The 21,523-nt window shown below is 37.8% G+C and overlaps 1 protein-coding gene across 2 annotated transcripts in view; it reads right to left on the bottom strand.

Annotated features, from left to right (window-relative positions):
- The window catches only part of KCNK2 (potassium two pore domain channel subfamily K member 2), a 222,548-nt gene that overhangs the window by 75,524 nt on the left and 125,501 nt on the right, over positions 1-21,523 (bottom strand). For both annotated transcript variants that reach the window (XM_036756312.1, XM_036756313.1), the window contains exon 4: positions 2,681-2,841. In XM_036756312.1, the coding sequence (XP_036612207.1) occupies positions 2,681-2,841 (161 nt within the window). The remainder of the gene's footprint in view (positions 1-2,680; positions 2,842-21,523) is intronic.

The raw sequence follows: 21,523 nt of genomic DNA, 5'->3' as shown, positions 1-21,523 counted from the left end.
AGAGTTATACATTTACATTATTTTTTTGCTTAGACTAAAAATAACATATATATATATATATATATGTATAATTTTACAGACAAATTGGAGGTAAGTGTCTTTCTAGAAGTATCTTTATTTGAGAGGAGTGAGCCCAGTACTCAATATTTGCTATGCATAATGAGATAATAAGAAGACACTGTATTTCCTGACCTTGTACATTTGTGGCTGTCCTCCACATCTGGAATTCTCTCCTTCTTTATCTTTACCTCCTGGCTTCCCTGGTTTCCTTCAAGTCTCAGCTAAAATATCCTCTGCAAGAAGGCTTTTCCATCTCCTTTAATGCTGGTGCTTTCACTCTGAAATTACTTCTAAATTATCCTGTTTATATATTGCTTTTGTATAGCACTTAGCATGCTGTTTCTGCCATTTAGATCACAAGAGTAGGGCACATTTTTGCCTTTCTTTGTATCTCCAGCATTTAGCAGTGCCTGACACGTAATAAACAAGTGTGTTGGTTTTTTGTTTTGTTTTGTTTTTTACTTTACTTGGCTTGACTTAAACAAAGGTCTTAAATATAGGTTCTTGTGGTTATTTAGCTTCCTTGACTAAAAGATGAATAGGAAAGAAGGGAGGAAGGAAGAAAGGAAGGAGGGGAGTGAGGGAAGGAGGAAGGAAAGAAGGGAAAGAGGGAAAAAGAGAAGGAGGGAGGAAGGGAGATAGAGTTTCAATTAAGTGCATACTAGTCCTAAGTATATGAGTTTGGTTCCCACCTGGGCTTGTTTTTACCTCAATTTCATGGCTGTAACAAAGGAAGTTATTCTATGAAATGATGTCTTTTGTTACAGAGGAGACAGGCAACAGGTTAAGGATGAATCTATGTGAAAATGTCATTGTCAATATGGGAAAAGGAAGACAAAGCTCATACCTATAATAGGAAGTCAGTAAAATCTTCTCCAAGATTTGACTGTATGATATCAAAAATAGCTATTTGTATACAACTGTATAAATCATAATGAAAATGCAGAAACGAAGAGATAGGGGTTTGTGACTTAGGACACTGGCACCTGTGAGTAGGATATGAACCTCACCATAAGCCTCTTTTAAATCTTACCTTTCTTTCCCATATGTCTTCTCTCTTTCTTTCTTACTCCTCCCTTTCTCCTTTTCTACTTTCTTACTCTTTTTATCCTTCTTTCTTCCTTTGTTTTTTGAGTGTTCCCCTGCCAATTTCTTAGCTTTGCCAATGATACCTGCAGGCAATGCTTTGCCTCACAGAAGTCATGTATTATCTAAGAACATGTTGTCCTCAGACAACAATAGCAGTTAATCATATGGCGTGCCATTGAGGTACTCATAAACTTATAGCAAGAGGAATAATCATAAATGGCAATTTTTAATTATTCACATGAATGCTTCTAATCCAGTTTTGAACACCACGTTGGCTCTCTCAGGATAACTCCTTATCCTATCTTCCCTTGCTAACTGTACAGCAGGATACAAACTAATTTAAATATTAGCCAATATAAATTTTAAAAACTGAAAAAATGCCTTTTATGGTAGTCAATAAATGTCAATTGAACTGAACATACTGGTAAAACTGGATTTTTATTTTGGATTGGATTTATGATTTTTACTCATGTAAGGAACTCAAAGTGAGAGTCCTCTCTCTACCAATGCAGATTACTATCTGCTCTTTTATTTCTAGTCTTAGAGAGTTGCCTGCAGCACTGAAAAGTCATGACTTGCCAAGAATCACATAGTCATTAGGTGACAGCAGCAAGACTAGAATTCAGGTTTTCTCGACTCTGAAGCCAATTTTCTATCCACTGTGCCACGCTGTCTCTCATGCACGATATTTTTTTTTTGTGGTTATTGTTGTTCAGTCATTTCATGATTCTTCAGGACTCCATTTGAGGTTTTCTTGGCAAAGATACTAGATTGGTTTGCCTTTTCCTTCTCCAGATGAGGAACTGAGGCAAACAGGGTCCACAAACAACCATATCTGAGGTCACACAGCTACTAAGTGTCTGAGGCCAGATTTGAACTCGGGAAGATGAGTCTTCCTGACTCCAGGCCCAGCACTCTATTCACTGCACCACCTAGTTGCCTAATATCCTAATATTCCTCTAAATTGAGAAAAATTAAGTTACACTGTTAAAGCCTTAAAAATTGCTAAATCAGGGTTGTTTTTTTTTAATCTGGAATTTAAATAGGTGACTCTTCACCTAATTTTCCATAATGGGTTGTTTTGAGACTAAAACAAAAGAATATATGTCAAGTGCCATGGATTTTAAAGTGCCATAAAACCTCAATCAGTTAAACTCTCAGAGGTTCCCAAACTTATTTGGCCTACCACCCCCTTTTCAAAATAAAATTACTCAGTGCCCCCCTGGAAATCTACTTTCTTTAATACTTTAACAGTTTTAAAAAAACATTTGTATCATTTCAAAAAAAATACTGGCCCAGTGAATACTTCCATGCACCCCCCCCCGGGGGGGTATCACCCACTTTGCAAACTTATGCTAGGTCATAAAATATAGTAAGATATTGAACCTTTTTATGTTTTTTTTTAAATAATGTACTTACCACAGATATAGTAAAATAAAATTATTTCTTCATTTAAGTTTACTTTGTTTTCCTCATCAAACATTTGCAAGTTTTGTGACAAATATATATAGTAAAATATTTAAATACTCACAATAAATGTATCTTCTACTTTGGCAATTCCTTTTCCAAATATAGTTCCTAGTTGATCTCCAACTCCAGCCAATAGAAAACCAAAGAGGGGAATTCCCAGTAAGGCATAGATGATACAGAATATCTTTCCACCTTCTGTACGTGGTGAGATGTTTCCAAAGCCTAAATCACAAAAACAAACCAAAAAAATAAAATAAACTTATGCTATTTACAAATGAGTGATATATAAAAGTACACGCCAAGACAGAAGGTGAGTGAGAACTTGCAGAATGTTTCACAATGAAGCCACTATGTACTGCTAATGTCTTTGTATTTTTATTGGGTAAAAATTTTAAGCCAATATAAAACGTCTTTCACTAAATACTTTGGAGCATAAATGGCAGTTTAGGACTACAGAAAGTATATTTAGCATTCTCTTGTTTTATTTTTGAACAAGACATAATTTATAATATAGGAATTGCAAAAGAAACAAAAACTTTAAATTTAACATATTTCTATATAGAAAAAATTCTACTAAATTTTTAAACATTTGTGGGCATTCAATATGAAAAGTGCATCACTCTATTTTAAATGTTATTAAACAATTGTTAAGTTACCCTAAGAGTTTGATTTTTAATTTTATTTTCAGATAATAATAACAATATAATAACTGAATATTTACATAGCACTTTCTCATTTGATCCTCACAACCACCCTGTGAGGTAGGTTCAATTATTATGTCCAATTTACAGATGAGAAAAATGAGACTAAAAGGGGTTAAATGACTTGGTTGCATAGCTAGGAAGTATTCAAGACAAGATCTGAATTCCTTTCTTCATGACTCCAAGCCCAATGCTCCATCCACTTTACTACCTGGCTTCCTCATGATTAAAAAGTTACAAAATGATTCATTTGATCAGGAATCCCACATTTTCTAGGATTGACAGCAACAGATTATGGTTATAATTCAACCAGTTCAACACCACCATCTTTCACGAATTGACTAAGTTTCTAAATTAAATCTATGTTCACTTAGGAAACTCTCTTATGGTATGTAAAAAGTTAACAAATATTCCAGGCCTTTATGGCATTCATGGAACATGAAAGAACCATGCTTTGAGAGATTTTTTCCCCTCCTAACTCTCAAATTAGAAAAGTGGGAATGTATTATAGCCAAGAATGGAAAGAGAGTAAAATATAATTTTTAAAAATTCTATGTCATCCCAGAGAGCTATCATTTAATAATGATGTAATTTAATAATGACATAACGGTCAACTAACAGGAGGTAATGCACATCCTGTGTATTGTACTGCTCAGGCCACATCTGGAATAATGTGTTCATTTCTATGCATCCCAATTTAAGAGGTGACATTGATACACCTAGGTTCCCATATTACATAAGAAATTTTTGAGAAAGAGGGAGATGTTTAGGCTGGAGGGGAGGCATAAATATCATCAATATTTGAAGATGTCTTGCATAAAAGAGAGAAAAGATTTATTCTCTTGCTCTCTACCCCTGCCTAGGAGTGACCCTGTGATTTCTACTTTGAGGATAGGTCTAAGAAAAACCCTAGGGGAAGTGGAGCCAAGATGGCAGAACAAATGCAGAGACTTGCCCGAGCTCTCCCCCAAACCCTTCCAAATACCTTTAAAAAATGACAACAAATTCTACAGCAGCAGAACCCACAAAAAGATGGAGTGAAACAAATTTCCAGCACAAGACAACTTGAAAGTTTGGCAGGAAAGGTCTATTGTACTAGAGTGAGAGAGAAGTGCAGTCCAGCACAAGCTGTGCCAGCACAGACTGGGCCCCAGCAAACTAGGAGCAGGCCTCAGGGCAACTGAATCACTGGCAACAGTAGAGATTTCCAGGCCTCTCAGCCCACAGATGCCAAAGACAACTTAGAAGGTCAGCAGGAAAGGTCTGTCAAACCTGGGTGAGAGTGGAGTTCAGTCTAGCACAGGCTGCAACAGCACAACCCAGCATAGTGTGTGCCAGCACAGACCTAGACCCAGCAAAGCAGGCGCAGGCCTTGGGAATGACTGAATCAGAAACTACAGAGGCTGCTTCCAGAGATCTCAGCTTTTAGATGGCAAGGGGGTTGAACACCTGGTCAGAAGGAGATTACAGGGGTCTCTTTGCTAGCACTGAGGCAGGGCTATGTTGCTTTGCTCATACTCAGATCCAGGCTGAAATCCAAGGTGGAAGTCCTAGGCAAGGAGGAACACTAGCACACCAGAGCTTGTGGCCTCAGTGGAGAGGGGACCCACCTCACAGTTCCAGGGCAAATAAAAGAATGCATGTGGTCACTCTCAGACCAGAGCACAGGCCAGGAGAATAGAAAGCACCTCTCCTCAGATCATACTACCTTGAAAGAACTGAAAACTTATAGGTCCCTAAAAGTATCTCTGAAAATAGCTGCACAAAACCACTGAAGCTTGGGACAGTGTACCCTCCACTCTGGAAGCAGAGCCTTACTTTAACCAAGAGTAAAGAGTCAAGTAATAGGCTGAGAAAATGAGCAAACAACAGAAAAAAAAACTTTGACTATAGAAAATTACTATGGTGACAAGAAAGATCAAAACATACAGTCAGGAGAAGACAACAAAGTCAAAGCTCCTACATCCAAAGCCTCCAAGAAAAATGTGAATTGGTCTCATGCCTTGGAAGATCTCAAAAAGGATTTTGAAAATCAAATGAAAGAGGTAGAGGAAAAATTGGGAAGAGAAATGAGAGTATGTAATATTAACTAAGATGGGACTTTTTTTACTGTTTTCTCTTCTAGAATGCTAAAGTAATCAAGTGCCTTTGATTAAGTCTTGCTAGGTGCTAAGCACCAAGCCCATACCCTTTTGCTGATTAGGTGTGAAGCCTTCAGGCCCTAAGAAGGGTATATAAACTCAGAGGTTAGCATTTGTTTGGGGCTCTCACTCAACTCACTGGAAGAGTGTTGATATGGAGACTGTAGGTAGCCATTGGAGCCCCCTGACTTTGAAGAAAACCCAGATGTTGGTGCTTCTCTTTTTGGTAACTATGTATGCGATGTCTTGATCAGACAAAGCCGGTCTCTTGAATTGTGTTATTTGAGCTGTTGATATTTTCTGTTTGTAATTTCTATTTGTATTTGCTCTGAAGTTCAGGGTGCTGGTTTTTCCTCCTGAACAAAGTTAATGATATATGTATGTTTGATTAAAGTGAGATTGTTAATCCTTTAAAGTTGCTTTCCTTAGAAAAGCAAATCAAAGAACCTGTGCTGGCAGCTCTTGTTGCTGGTCTTGTTGAGTCTTACAATCAGCAGCAGTTGTGAGCCACATTGTTGTTACAGAGTGATGCAAGAAAATCATGAAAAATGAGTCAACGGCTTGGTAAAAGTGAACCCCCAAAATACTGAAGAAAATAGCACCTTAAAAAGCAGAATTGGCCAAATGGAAAAGGAGGTCCAAAAGCTCACTGGAGAAAATAATTCCTTAAAAATTATAATGGAGCAAATGGGAGCTAATGACTTTATGAGAAATGAAGAAACAATAAAACAAAAGCAAAAGAATGAAAAAAGAGAAGACGATGTGAAATATCTCACTGGAAAAACAACTGACGTGGAAAATAGATCCAGGAGAGATAATTTAAAAATTATTGGACTACCTGAAAGCCATGATCAAAAAGGAGCCTAGACATCATCTTTCAAGAAATTATTAAGGTAGAAGGGTATCCTGGAAGGATAAAGTAGAAATTGAAAGAATCTACCAATAACCTCCTGAAAGAGATCCCAAAATGAAAACTGCCAGGAATATTATATCCAAATTCCAGATTTCCAGCTGAAGGAGAAAATATTGGAAGCAGCCAGAAAGAAACAATTCAAGTATTGTGGATAACACAAGTGTTAGCAGCTTCTACATTAAAGGACCAGAGGGCTTGGGATATGATATTCTGGAGGTCAAAGGAGCTAGGATTACAACCAAGAATCCACTATCCAACAAAACTGAGTATAATCCTTCAGTGGAAAAATAGACATTCAATGATACAGAGTACTTTCAAACATTCTTGATGAAGAATAGAAAATTTAACTTTCAAATACAAGACTGAAGAGAAGCATGAAAGGTAATCAGAAAAGGGAAATCCTAAGGGACTTTAAAAAGGTTAAATTGTTTACATTCCTACATGAGAAGATGATATTTGTAACTCATAAGACCTTTTCCATTATTAAGGTAGTTAGAAGGAGTATATGTATACGTATACGTATGTGTATATATATACACACACATATATATGTGTATATATATACATATATACATATATACATACATACATACATATATATATATATATATATAGACAGACAATACGGGTATGAGTTGAATATGAAGGGATGATGCTAAAAAATGAAATTAAGGGGTGAGAGAGGAATATACTGGAAGAAAGTGAAAGGGAGAGGTAGAATGGGGTAAATTATCTCACATAAAAGAGGCAAGAAAAAGTTTTATAGTGGAGGGGAAAGAGGGGAAACATGAGGGGGAATGAGTGAATCTTATTCTAATCAGAACTGATTTCAAGAGGGAATAGCATATACACTAAATCGGGTATAGAAATCTATCTTATCTGACAGAAAAGTAGGAGGGAAAGGGGATAAGAGAAGGGCGGGTTGGTGACAGAAGGGAGGGCATATTGGGGGAGGGGGTAGTCAGAAACAAAACACTTTTGAGAAGGGAAAAAGTGAAAGGAGAGACTAAAATAAACAATGGGGGATAGGATGGAGGCAAATATACTTAGCAATAGTAATTGTGAAAAAAAGTTTGAAGCAAGTTACTCCAATAAAGGCCTCATTTCTCAAATGTGTAGAGAACTGAGTCAAATTTATGAAAATAAGAGCCATTTCTCAATTGATAAATGATCAAAACATACAATAAGTTTTCAGAAGTAATCAAAGCTATCTATAGTCATATGAAAAAATACTCTAACTCACTACTGACAGGAGAAATACAAAGTTAAACAATTCTGAATTGCTGCCTCATACCTATTAGATTGCCTAACAGGGCAAATGACAAATATTCGAGAGTATGTGGGAAAAATGAGACATTAATGCACTGTTGGTGGAGTTGTGAACTTATTCAACCATTCTAGAGAGCAATTTGGAACTATGCCCAAAAGGCTATAAAACATGCATACCCTTTGACCTAGTAATACCGCTACCGAGTCTGTATCCCAAAAGAGATTAAAAACGAAATGGAAAAGGACCTATATATACAAAAAATATTTATAGCAGCTCATTTCTGGGGGCAAATAATAGAAATTGTGGGGCTGTCCATCAAATGGGGAATGGCTGAACAAGTTGTGGTATGTGGTTATGATGGAATAATATTGTACTATAAGAAGTGATGAGCAGCACGCTCTCAGAAAAACCTGAAAAGACTTCATGGGCTGATGCAAAATGGGATGCTCTGTGTACAAAGTAACAGCAACATTGTAGGATGGTCAGCTGTGAATGACTTAGCTACTCTTAGCAATAAAATGATCCAAGATAGCCCTGAAGGACTTAAGATGAAAAATGCTGTGCATCTCCACACAAAGAACTGATGGTGTCTGAAATACAGATTCAGGTACACTTTTTTTACTCTATTTTTCTTGAGTTTATTCATCTATGTTTTCTTTTACGTGACTATTATGAATATGTTTTGCATGGCCACATATGTATAACCTATATCAAACTGCTTGCCTTCTGAATGAGGGGGGTGTGGAGAGATGAAGGGAGAGAATTTGGAACTCAAAGTTTTAAAAATGAATGTTAAAAATTGTTTTTACATATTACTGGGGGAAAGAAATGAAATATTTAAAAAACAAGAAAAACCCTGATGTTAGAGATATTGAACAGAAAAGAGTTCACATACATAAAAAACTAAGGCTTATACACGGAATATCTACATCTTTGAGCTTGGGACTTCACATTCGTGAAAATTACTCTGCGTTTTTGCAATACACTCAATTCAATTCCATAAGCATCTTTTAAAAAATATTGAGTGCTTACCATATGAAGGACACTGTGGATATAAAGAAAAATTACATATATTGCCTGTCCTCAAAGAGCTTATATTCTGTTGAGGGGGAGAATATGATATCACACAGACAAGTAAATACATGATAAAATGAGGAGGAAGATAGCACTGACAATGAGGGGGATTAAGGAAGACTTCTCATTGGAGAGAGCTTGAGTTGAACCTTAAAAATGCTAAGAATTCTGTAAGGGGGATGTGGAAAGGCTGAACATTGTGGGATTTGGGGACAACATATGCAAAGACAGAGGTGTATGAGATAGGGTGTCAATTATGGGGAAGAACAAGTAGGACACATTAGTTGCAACATGGAGTGTGTGAAGGGGAAAAATATGAATGTCTGTAAAGATAGGTAGGATCCAGATAGTGAAGGGCTTTAAATGCCATGCTGACAAATCTGTATGCCTTCCAAAGACATAGTTGGATCCCTTTCCTTTAGCCAAACAAAAGGCATGAACCAATATTTATTCAGCTTTCATTTAATTCAATTTACATGTAAAAAGTACTGGTTATGTATAAGGTACTAGGTTATAAGAATAAATTAATGATTTTTGACATAATGCCATTATCTGACAAGTGGCATATTTTGAGAATAAATTATAACAGTAATCAGATACAATTCTGAATGTCAAGCACTCCTGTTCTAGGAAAGACAAGGATCCTACCACTTTTGGTAACAGTTATAGACAACTTTAAAGTTAACAAAGTCTTTCAACACATCATCTAATTTGAGCTTCACAACAACCTTGTGAGATATGTACCAAACATATTATCAGCTTTTTGTTAACTATGAGGATATTGAGGCTTTGAGAGGCTAAATAATCAACCATTCACATAGCTAACTAGTGTGTGATTTAAACTCAGGTCTTCCTGAGTTCAAATCCAACACTTTATCCACTACAGCATACCCATTCTATAAGGCTCACTACAATTCTCTCATTGAGCCACTTTTCTATTAATTATAGAAAGATCTTGAGTTCAAATCTGGTCTCAGACACTTACTACCAGTGTGATCCTGGATAGCTGGTGTATCACGTGGGTGTCAGCTCTGGTATCTTTGCCAAAAAAATACCAAATGGGAGTCAGACATGACTGAAACAACCAAACAACAAAAATTTATCCTATCTCAGTTATGCTATGTTATTACTAAGATCCATACCCTTCCAGAGAATGAAAAAGAACAGGGTATATCTGAAGACAAATGATAGGTAAGATTCTCTTTGTATAAAGCAAGAGGCTGGAGGAAATCTCAGAAGGACATAGCATCTTGGTCTCCAAGCAATAATGGTGGTGTGCCACAGATTCCCTCAGGTGAAAAATCATTCATTATTGGTCAGAGGAAAAAGAATGGAGTAGTAGTGATTGATGACTTCCTGCTGTGTGGTAGCAAGGTTGCTATTTGTCAACCTGACAAAAGGAAGAAAGGGAAATGCTGTTGTCTCAAGGCATGCATCTGGGACATGACAGAGGTTGTCTATAAATTTGTCAAATCAAATGATCACTACCTACTCCCTTTGGTTTATGTGGGGATAGATGATACTGCCAAGAATAACGTAGAAATATCACTAAAGATTATGAAATTGAAATTCAAAGCAAAAAACTAAAGACCTTAGCTGCCCAAGTGGAAGGCCCATTGATATTGATGAAGGACTTTAATTGAAAATGGACAAGGAAGGAAAAAATTGTTTCTCTTTTCCTCCCTCCTCTCTCTCTCTCTCTATCTCTCCCTCTCTCTCTCTCTCTCTCTCTCTGTCTTTTTCCCTCCCTCTCCTTCTTCTGTCTCTCTATATCTCAAATACAGAGAGCACCAAATAAAATGAGGAAATAAGGCCAAGTGAGAGGACCGGCAATTCACAAGACACAATACCCAAGAAAGAGACCTATATAAAAATGTACAAAATATGGGTAATAAATATTAGACTAGAGATTCCTTCATAAAGTTCAACTATAATGCTTCATCATGGCTCAGAGATGACCCTGGATTCCAAAAGTGAAGCATAAGTTCTGGCAAGTTCTTTGTCTAAGATGGAAAGGCTTTGGATATGAAGCCCTAAGTCTGCTGTCCTTGGATAAACCATGACAAAAACAGGGAGAACTGATTTACCTAATTTCATCTATTGCCACGTTTTCTGCAATGGTAGATCAAGAGAGTGATTTCTTAGCACTAATCTGTGGAATAATTTAGATTATTTCATTATTTTTATACTGATTCAGCCCAGCTATAAGCGTTGAATATCAATTCAGTGGGCATTTATTAAATAAATGACCATTAGTCCATGTCATCTGAAGGCTAGCTAAACGGACCAGGAATATTTACCTTGAAGAAGGGAGAAATAAGGAGAGACATCAAGAGAGACACTGCAAGAACTGTAAGAAGTTATTCAGGGGGGGCGGAGCCAAAATGGCAGCTGGTAAGCACGGACTAGAGTGAGCTCCATACCCGAGTCCCTCCAAAAACCTATAAAAATGGCTCTGAACCAATTCTAGAACGGCAGAACCCACAGAACAGCAGAGGGAAGCAGGGCTCCAGCCCAGGACAGCCCGGATAGTCTCTGGGTGAGCTCTATTCCACACAGAGCTGGGAGCTGGGAACGGAGTGGAGCAGAGCCCAGCCTGAGCGGCGTGGACGATCCAGACCGGAAGCCGGGCGGAGGGGGCCCTAGCGCCCTGAATACGTGAGCAGTTACCAGACCCCTCAACCCACAAACACCAAAGACTGCGGAGAAGGTTAGTGGGAAAAGCTGCGGGAGTGGAAGGAGTTCGCGGTTCGGCTTCCAGCCCCGGGGGCAGCGGAGGTGGGGCAGCTACAGCTGTTGTTACTTCCGGCTCCAGGCCCACCTGGTGGGGGAAATTAAGTGGCGGATCACAGCAGGGGTGCACAGCCTGCCGAAGATCTGAGCCCAGTCTGGACTGGGGGTCCTTGGGGAAGGAGGAGTGTGGCTCTGACAGAGCTGGCACCTCCCCCCCAAACGTAGAACATAGAACTCTGTAATCTACAAGCAGTCATACCCCACTGAAAAACTCAAGGGTCAAGTTAGTTGGTTGGGAATATGGCCAGGACGCGAAAACGCGCCCAGATTCAGTCTCAGACTTTGGATTCTTTCTTTGGTGACAAAGAAGACCAAAACATACAGCCTAAAGAAGACAACAAAGTCATAGAGCCTACAACCAAAGCCTCCAAGAAAAACATGAACTGGCCCCAGACCATAGAAGAACTCAAAAAGGATTTGGAAAAGCAAGTTAGAGAAGTAGAGGAAAAATTGGGAAGAGAAATAAGAAGGATGCGAGAAAACCATGAAAAACAAGTCAATGACTTGCTAAAGGAGACCCAAAAAAATACTGAAAAATACACTGAAGAAAACAACACCTTACAAAATAGACTAACTCAAATGGCAAAAGAGCTCCAAAAAGCCAATGAGGAGAAGAATTCCTTGAAAGGCAGAATTAGCCAAATGGAAAAGGAGGTCCAAAAGACCACTGAAGAAAATACTACTTTAAAAATTAGATTGGAGCAAGTGGAAGCTAGTGACTTTATGAGAAATCAGGATATTATAAAACAGAACCAGAGGAATGAAAAAATGGAAGACAATGTGAAATATCTCCTTGGAAAAACCACTGACCTGGAAAATAGATCCAGGAGAGATAATTTAAAAATTATTGGACTACCTGAAAGCCATGATCAAAAAAAGAGCCTAGATACCATCTTTCAGGAAATTATCAAGGAGAACTGCCCTGATATTCTAGAGCCACAGGGCAAAATAGAAATTGAAAGAATCCATCGATCGCCTCCGCAAATAGATCCCAAAAAGAAATCTCCTAGGAATATTGTTGCCAAATTCCAGAGCTCCCAGATCAAGGAGAAAATACTGCAAGCAGCCAGAAAGAAACAATTTGAATATTGTGGAAACCCAATCAGAATGACCCAAGATCTGGCAGCTTCTACATTAAGAGATCGAAGGGCTTGGAATGCGATATTCCAGAGGTCAATGGAGCTAGGATTAAAACCTAGAATCACCTACCCAGCAAAACTAAGTATCATGTTCCAAGGCAAAATATGGACTTTCAATAAAATGGAGGACTTTCAAGCTTTCTCAGTGAAAAGACCAGAACTGAATAGAAAATTTGACTTTCAAACACAAGAATCAAGAGAAGCATGAAAAGGTAATCAAGAAACGGAAATTGCAAGGGACTTACTAAAGTTGAACTGTTTTGTTTACATTCCTACATGGAAAGATGATGAGTATGATTCATGAGACCTCAGTATTAGGGTAGTTGAAGGGAATATGCATATATATATATGCATATATATATGTTTATGTATATATATAAGTGAATGTGTATGTATGCATGTATCTATGTGTATATGTATGTATGTGTATGTATGTGTATATATATATATATATGTAAAAGAGAGAGAGCAGACACAGGGTGAGTTGAGGATGAAGGGAAGATAGCTAAAAGAAATAAAATGAAATTAAGGGATGAGAGAGTAACTTACTGAGAGAGGGAGATAGGGAGAGATAGAATGGGGTGGATTATCTCCCATAAAGGTGGCAAGAGGAAGCAGTTCTAGGAGAGGAGGGGAGTGGGCAGGTGAGGGGGGAATGAGTGAACCTTGCTCTCATCAGATTTGGCCTGAGGGGGAATACCATACATACTCAGTTGGGTATCTTACCCCACAGGAAAGAAGAGGGAGGAAGATAAAAAAAAAAAAATAAAAGGCAGGGGGATGATGGAGTGGAGGGCAGATGGGGGTGGAGGTAATCAAAACAAACACTTTGGAAAGGGGACAGGGTCAAGGAAGAAAATTCAATAAAGCGGGATGGGTTGGGAAGGAGCAAAATGTAGTTCGCCTTTCACAACATGAATATTGTGGAAGGGTTATACATAATAATACATGTGTGGCCTAGGTTGAATTGCTCAACTTCTTAGGGAGGGTGGGTGGGAAGGGAAGAGGGAAGGGAATTTGGAACTCAAAGTTTTAAAATCAGATGTTCAAAAACAAAAAAACTTTTTGTATGCAACTAAAAAATAAGATACACAGGCAATGGGGCGTAGAAATTTATCTTGCCCTACAAGAAAGGAAGGGAAAAGGGGATGAGAGGGGAGGGGGGTGATAGAGGGGAGGGCTGACTGGGGAACAGGGCAACCAGAATATACGCCATCTTGGAGTGGGGGGGGAGGGCAGAAATGGGGAGAAAATTTGTAATCCAAACTGTTGTGAAAATCAATGCTGAAAACCAAATATGTTAAATAAATAAATTGCAAGAAAAAAAAAAAAAAGAAGTTATTCAAATCAAAGAAAGCAGATCCAAAAGAAAAAAATGTCCAGAATCATTGCAATTTGGAGTGAAACAGACTTCAAAGGCCATCTAGACTAAACTAGACAAAATTCTCCTTGTCACACATCTGAAAAGTGGGCATCTAGACTCAGATTGAAGAACCCCCATGATGGGGAAGTCATTATCTCTTGAGGTAGCACTGCATTTTTGGATATCTTTAATTGTTAGGAAAGGTTGGTTTGTTTGTTTGCCTTTCTGGAACTTCTATTGAGAGCTTCTGGTTTTATCCTCTTGGGCCAAACAGAACAAGTCAAATCCCTCCACCATATCATAGTCCTTCAAATACTTAAACATCTCTATCATGCCCCACCCCCTTTAGGTTCTACAAGTTAAACACATTCAGTTCTTTCAACTGATCCTCATTTGACATAGACTCTAGATCATTCAGTATCCTGGTTGCCCTTCTCTGGACACTTTCCAGTTTATCAACATCATTCTTAAAATGTGGCATGCAGAATTGAACACAATATTATAAATGAGGTCACTTTAGGGCAAAGTACAGTAGGATTTCCACCTTCTTATTCTTGAATCCTCTGCCTCTCAACTCATCCCAAAAACTCATTATCTTTTTTAATTTGCCACATGACAATGCTAAGTAGTATCATACTTTAAGTCCACCAATGTCCCCAGATATTTTTTAAATTGCTGTCTTTCTGTTTTATACTCATGACTGTTTTGTTCCTAGGTCTATGACTTTATATTTCTCCCTACCGAATTTAATTTTATAACCTTTATCTCAATGTTATAGCCTGTTAAAATCCTTTCAGATCCTGACTCTAACATCCTATATGCTAGCAATATACATAACTACAAAATTTAAAGGAACATAACACTAAATGGAAAAAAATCCACATTTTACTGGTACCTAATAACTATCTTTGTTAACAATAGGTAAACTGGAAAGACAGAAAGTGATATATGCTGTTGGTGGCAATCACATTACTGTAGTTTTATATTATTGTTTCCAGAGAATGTATTTGGAGATAGGAGGTGAAATAAAGGGTACGTTACTCAGGTATTTGCTGGGAAATATCTATTATATTGAGCAGCTGCGTTGCTCAGTGGATAGGCCTGGAATTTAGAAGACTCAGCTTCCTGAGTTCAAATCTGACCTCAGACACTTACTATCTGTGTGACCCTGGACAAGTCACCCAACCTTGTTTGCCTCTGTTTCCTCATCTGTAAAATGAGCTGGAGAAGGAAATGTAAAATAATCCAATAAATCTAATCCAATAAAATCCAAAAAAATACAATAAAAATCCAATAAAAACTGCTAAAATTCCAATAAAAACCCAAATGAGGTCATGAAATGTTAGCCACAACTGAAAAATGACAACAAAAAATCTATTATGTTAAAACAAATAATAATAAAACTGACCAAATATTATATTAGGTAACATCATTCTGCCACAGGGGAAGATATGGTTACATAGCATTTTGTATATCATGTATATCTATAAAATGAGTATTATAATAGCCCCTACCTCCCAGGGCTTTTGTGAGGAAAAAATGAGATAACAAACCTTAATAGGGCATATAAATACTACATAGATAAAAGACACTTCCCCAAAAGAAGCAGTTTGCCATATTTGGATGGAATAGCTACACTCGAGCAAGGGAAATGTGTCTTCCTTTTACCTCACATGTAAGTTTACAATGTGCTTCACTCCCCAAACTTAGACAGCTTGCTTTTGCCACTGAGTAAGAGAATTCTTGGAATTGATAATGATTTAGGATAGGCTTACAATCCTCATATTAAAAGTGTCTAGAGAGAATGAACAGTAGCAAAGAAATGCATCTTTATAAAGAACTAATGTGAATTTCTGTTTTAGCTCTATAAGCACATTTATTTTTTTTCAGGGTACAAGAGCATCCTTTGATATTTTAGTCTATTTAGACACTCAAGAGTACTTTTTGCCAGCTCGAGATAGTTAATTATTATGAATACCCTTTGTCTCCCTATTCAAATAAGCCTTAACAATTAACTTTTTCTTGAGTGAATTATGAAATAGACTAATGTGCTCAGCACATTAGACAAAGATCAAGACAAAGACATTAGCTGATCTTTGCAAAGTAATATATCTAAGGCAAAAAAGAATAGAGAAAGAAAATGAGATGGCCAGCCTACGAGCTAAAGTCCTTGTCTGCCTGATCCAAGTATAATGATGCAGGGTGGAATACTGGAGGAAGTGCTGGGCTTGGAATCAGGGATATCGAAATTCAAATCCTGCCTCAGATACAAATCAGTTGTATGACAATGGGAGAGTTACCCTAACCTCTAAGCCTCAATTTGTTGTTCCTGTCATTTCAGTTACGTCCAACTCTTTGAGACCCTATTTGGGGTTTTCTTGGCAAAGATACTGAAGTGGCTCACCATTTCCTTCTCCAGCTCATTTTACAGATGAGGAAACTGAGGCAAGTAGGTTTAAGTGACTTGCCCAGGGTCACACAGCTAGTAAATGTTTGAGGACAGACTTGAATTCAGGTCCTCTTGACTCCAGGGCCAGCATTCTATTCACTGTGCTACCTAACAGTCCCCCAAACGCCTCATTTCACTAATCTGTAAAATAATGGTGTCCACTCCCTACCTACCTCACAGGGTTGCTGTGAGGGTCTAATGAATATGATGCATGTAAAGTGCTATGTAAATTTTAAAGAAATATGAGTTAAGTGAATTAACATAGTCATAAACAATGGGACGTTTAACAATAAAGCCATGGAATTGTCTTTTTGGTTCCATTCTGTGGGGTAAGTTTGGAAATGAAGAAAACAAACAATTATCTATTTTCTAGTCAGCTCCAACCATTATTACCATCAGCATCAATTATTATTAGCAATATTGATAGAATCTGAAAAGGTGACAAAATCATTGAATCAGAATTTTAAAACTGGAAGAAACCTCACAGGAAATCTATTCCAACCCAAAGGTAGTGATTATAAATGTTTTTAGTTATATCCGGTCATTCTTCCTAATGATCTTCTTAAGTGCTACTTAGACATCCCTCAAATAAGGCATTAGGCCCTGCAGATTTGGATCCAGAAGAAGAATTCCACTGCTGTGATAGTGTTCCTCTATCTTCCCAGTTAGTCTAGGAACATCTTGCCATTCAGTCACTGCCTCTGTCTCCTGCTCACATCTCTGGGGTCATGTGGTTTCCAAGAGGAGCTTTGTATATTTACAGTACTCCATTCAAGAATATGTTTCTGAATTTTTGTGTAGCCTAGCCTCACTCTCCACAATCTCTGTCTCTCTTTGTCTGTCTGTCTCCCCCTCTCCTTCCCTCCCCTCCCCTTCTCCCCTTCTCTCTCTCTCTCTCTGTCTCTCTGTCTCTCTCTCTCTGTCTCTCTCTCTGTCCACCCTCCCTTTTCTCACCTTCATCCTTTCTCTCCATGTCTCCTTTTAAAAGCCAAGTCTAAGGCTATAACTTATCTATATTAACTTACTTCAAAACATCGTCATTATCAATTAAGCCTCAATGGAACAACAAATACCAGAACATCTCAAGGGATTCACAGCTGTCAGAGTTAACCCTGTCAAGAAAACTTCATGTTTCATTTAAGAGACCTCTCAAAAAACCCTTCCCCATTAAAGGGCCTTCTTGCTGGTACAATAAGGACCCAAGAAGGACCCTCTGCATACCCACTACAAGAACAGAAACAAGAACACAAGAAAATCACATCTACAGCCATGCATCTAAGAAGAGGAATCATTTCTGCTTATTGTTCTCAATTATGCTCTGAGCCATAGGGGAAATTCTGACAGCGTCTTGATTCTGGTAATCCATAGATGTGGTTAACAAATGAGTTCTTCAGGGTATGGAATCCAGGGTATAGACAGAAAATTAGCATTGTGATTGGAGTTGAGTTGTTGCAGAGTGGCGGTGCCAATCAGAGAGTAAAAGAACAAAACATGCTGTGAGAGTAAATGTGTATGTGGATGTTCAGTCATAGGTCCCCAAGCAGTGGGGATATGTGATAAGTACAATATCTTTAGCAATTTTATTGGTGTCTCTGGTTTGGGAACCCTTGAGGGTTGGTTTGATTATAGAGCAAATCTTGATTCAGGAAGGCTTCAGAGAGTGAGAGGGGCAGTTAGGTGACACAGTGGATAGAGTGCAAGGCCTGGGGTGAGGAACACTCATCTTCCTGAATTCAAATCTAGCCTGAGATACTCACTACAGTCACTGTGTGATTCTGGGCAAGTCATTTAACCCTGTTTGCCTCAGTTTCCTCATCTGTAAAATGAGATGGAGAAGCATATGGCATACTCCAATATCTTTGCCAAGAAAATCCCAAATGCAGTCAATGAAGAGTTGGACATGACTGAAAAATGACTGAACAACAGAGAGTGAGAATCAAGATTTTGTGTGAAACCAGGTACTCTCAGTTAGTGTCCAGTCAATGAGACTGATTGTTCTCAATGCCTTCCCCACCAAGAGTAATTTTAACATTTGGGGCAGTGGTTGCAAGCCTTAAAAGAGTTAATATTTGAATGCCACTAGTAGTCTCTGCATAGGAAAAGTGATTCTCAAAGTATGAAGGTAGGAAAACATTGAGAATCAAAGTTAAAGCTGATCCAAGTTGACATAGAAAAAACTAAATATGACTGCCAATGCAGGTCTGTAATTCCTGGTCTTAGAGAGTTGTCCTAGAGGATTTCATACATATGAACTAGAAAAAAAAATAATTAAATTATTAAATAATTAATTAAAATTTCTATATCCCACATTTCAAGCTCCTAAAGCATAAATATATCTTTTGAGCTCAGAGTGTAGACTTTTTTCCTTCCCCTTCTCCCCTTCTATTCTCTTAATTTTTTCTGAACTTAAACACCAAAAAACAGCATTTCTATACTGAAGAACACAAAAAGAGTATTATGAATCTCTATTTTCTACTGTTTATTTTTAAGTACATAATAACTCCACATGTTATTTTAAAATTGCCTGTCTGTGCTTCCTTCTGAACTTATTTCTGTTCACTTTTGTGCACTCTAAAAATGTTTCAATGGCCTCCTTTTTGTCATCACTATTGGTATTTCCTCCTTCTTAACCCCCTAATTAAAAAGAAAAAGAAAGAAGAAATTCCTTATAACATTTAAGCATAGTTGAATAAAATAAATCACATGTAGGCCATGTCTAAAAATGTGTCTTTTTGTGCACTTTGAGTCTATCTGGAAATATAGTTGACCACTGAATTGACCAGAGTTCTTAAATCTTTCAAAATTGTTTTTCTTTACCATATTGCTCTCTTTGTATAATTTTCCTGCCTCTGCTCACTCCACTCTGCATCAGTGCATACTACAAGATATTTTGAAGTTATCTCTTTCATTACCTCTTATGGAACAATAATGATCCATTATATTTATATGCCACAATTTGTTCAGTCAGTCCATAATTGACGTGTATCCTTTTAGAAGCCACATTTTGTTGAGCCTTTTCCCAACAGATGGTCATGTTCTTAGATTGTAATTATTTGCTCCCCCTCCCCTTCATTTAGTAGCTCTGTTCAGGATCAGGAAGTTTGTTTTGCTTATGGACATTCCCTCCCCACTATTATCTACCTTCCCTATCCATGTTTGTTTCCTTCTTGAGTTTGATGTGTATATGTCCATTTGTCCATTTGTGATAAGAATGAGGTTCATAATAAGTCAGGCCTGCACAACATATGACCTGTGGGCCACTTGCAGCCCACCAAAGGATTTTGGGTAGCCTGCAAAAAATGTAGGGTTGGCACTGCTCACTCTCCTGTTTGTCACGTGACCCATGCGGCAAACAACCATCCTCAGTCTCCCTATTGTCTAACCCATCTGCAGTCCAAAGAAATTTAGTCTATTTTAATTTTGGACCCTACCTCCTCTCAGGTTGTGCAGGTCTGTCCTAAGCCCTCTTCTCCAGCCTTCCATGTTTACACACTCTTCTCAGAAATAGCAAGTATCTCTGATCTATATTAATGTGTTCCTTTTTACCTTTTTTAAAGCCTTCAGAATAAAACTAATCTACCCCCCCTCTAGGACCTCTGTTTTTCTTATTTAACTTCATCAATATACCCTTTAAAAGCATTAAAGTTCTAAAGGGACATATTTCTTTTCCCTCTACTGGAATATCATTAGAATATAAGTACTGTATCATGATGCAATTCTTATAACGGTTTAAATAAATACACCTTTCTATTATACATCTGTCTCTTCTGTTTTCATTTCAAAGTTTCCATTTAGTTCTGGTCTTTTCAGGAATACGTGGAAGTCTTCTACTCCACTGATGATCCATTTTTTCCCATGTAAGATTACACTTTCTTTGCAGGAATTACACTTTCTTTGTTGTAAGCATATCTCTTTTGCCATGTGGAATATTGTATTCCAATATTGCTCCTCTTTAAAGTAGAAGATTTCAGGTCTTGTGTGATCTTTGGTACCTGAACATTTTCTTTCTGATTGCTGGCATTACTTTTCTCTTTGTTTCAGTTTTTGTATTTTGCTAAAGCATTCCTGGGACTTTTCATTTCAGAATATCTCTTAGGAAGTGATCAGTGGAATCTTTCTGTCTTCATTTTGCACTCTGCTTCCTATATAGCTGGAAAGTTTTCATTTATTATACCTTGAATCATATTATCCAGATTTTTTAAATCATAAGATAATAGCTGACTTTTTGTGTAGTTCTGGTGCATAAGAAGTCACTTACTATAATTCCTAATTCATTTTGTTAACCAGTATTTGGTCTGCAAGGGCAGTTGGTGATATAGTAGGTAGAACAGTGAGCCTGGAGTCAGGAAGACCTGGGTTCAAATCCAGCCCCGGATACTTACTGGCTGTGTGACCCTGGGCAAATGACTTAATCCCGTTTGCCTCAGTTTCCTCACCTGTAAAATTAGCTGGTGAAGGAAATGTAAACCAATCCAGTATCTTTTCCAAGAAAACCCAAAATGTGGTCTCAAACAGTTGTAATGACTAAAAATTACTGAGCAACAAAAATTTGATCTGCTACTAACATTGGAGTTTTGCCAGTGTAGGTTTTCTAGGTGGTCTGCTTCCACAGGCAGTCATATTGACTGGAAGTCTCCCCCCCCCTTCATTCTCTCCAACTTTCTGAGGAGTGTCCCTTCCCATTTCCTTACCTCCACTTTAGATCCCTTTTATCTCACTGAAGCCTTGATTATGTAGTATTTCGTTGTCCTTAACAATATGGATTCAATGACCATACTCAGTGGTTTCCACTACCTGTTGCCATGTCTTAAACAGAAACAGAGAACATTCCCTCACTGCCACCTATAGAATATCCCCAAATCTATTGGAAGAATGTAATTCTGACCCTCCTCCATACCACTGGCGTATTAAGCTGTTGCTATAGAATGTTGAATAGTCCTAATCCTGTTTATTTTTACTGAATACAGGTTTGCACTTAAGACAACAATAATACTGCACAAAAATGTCCAAAACTGCAAAACAAAAATTAGAGGGCAATATTTTCTTAACATGGAAAGATTT

Source organism: Trichosurus vulpecula, chromosome 4 (assembly GCF_011100635.1).
Source record: "Trichosurus vulpecula isolate mTriVul1 chromosome 4, mTriVul1.pri, whole genome shotgun sequence".
Classification (NCBI taxonomy): domain Eukaryota; kingdom Metazoa; phylum Chordata; class Mammalia; order Diprotodontia; family Phalangeridae; genus Trichosurus; species Trichosurus vulpecula.
This window is presented reverse-complemented; position numbering and strand designations above follow the sequence as displayed.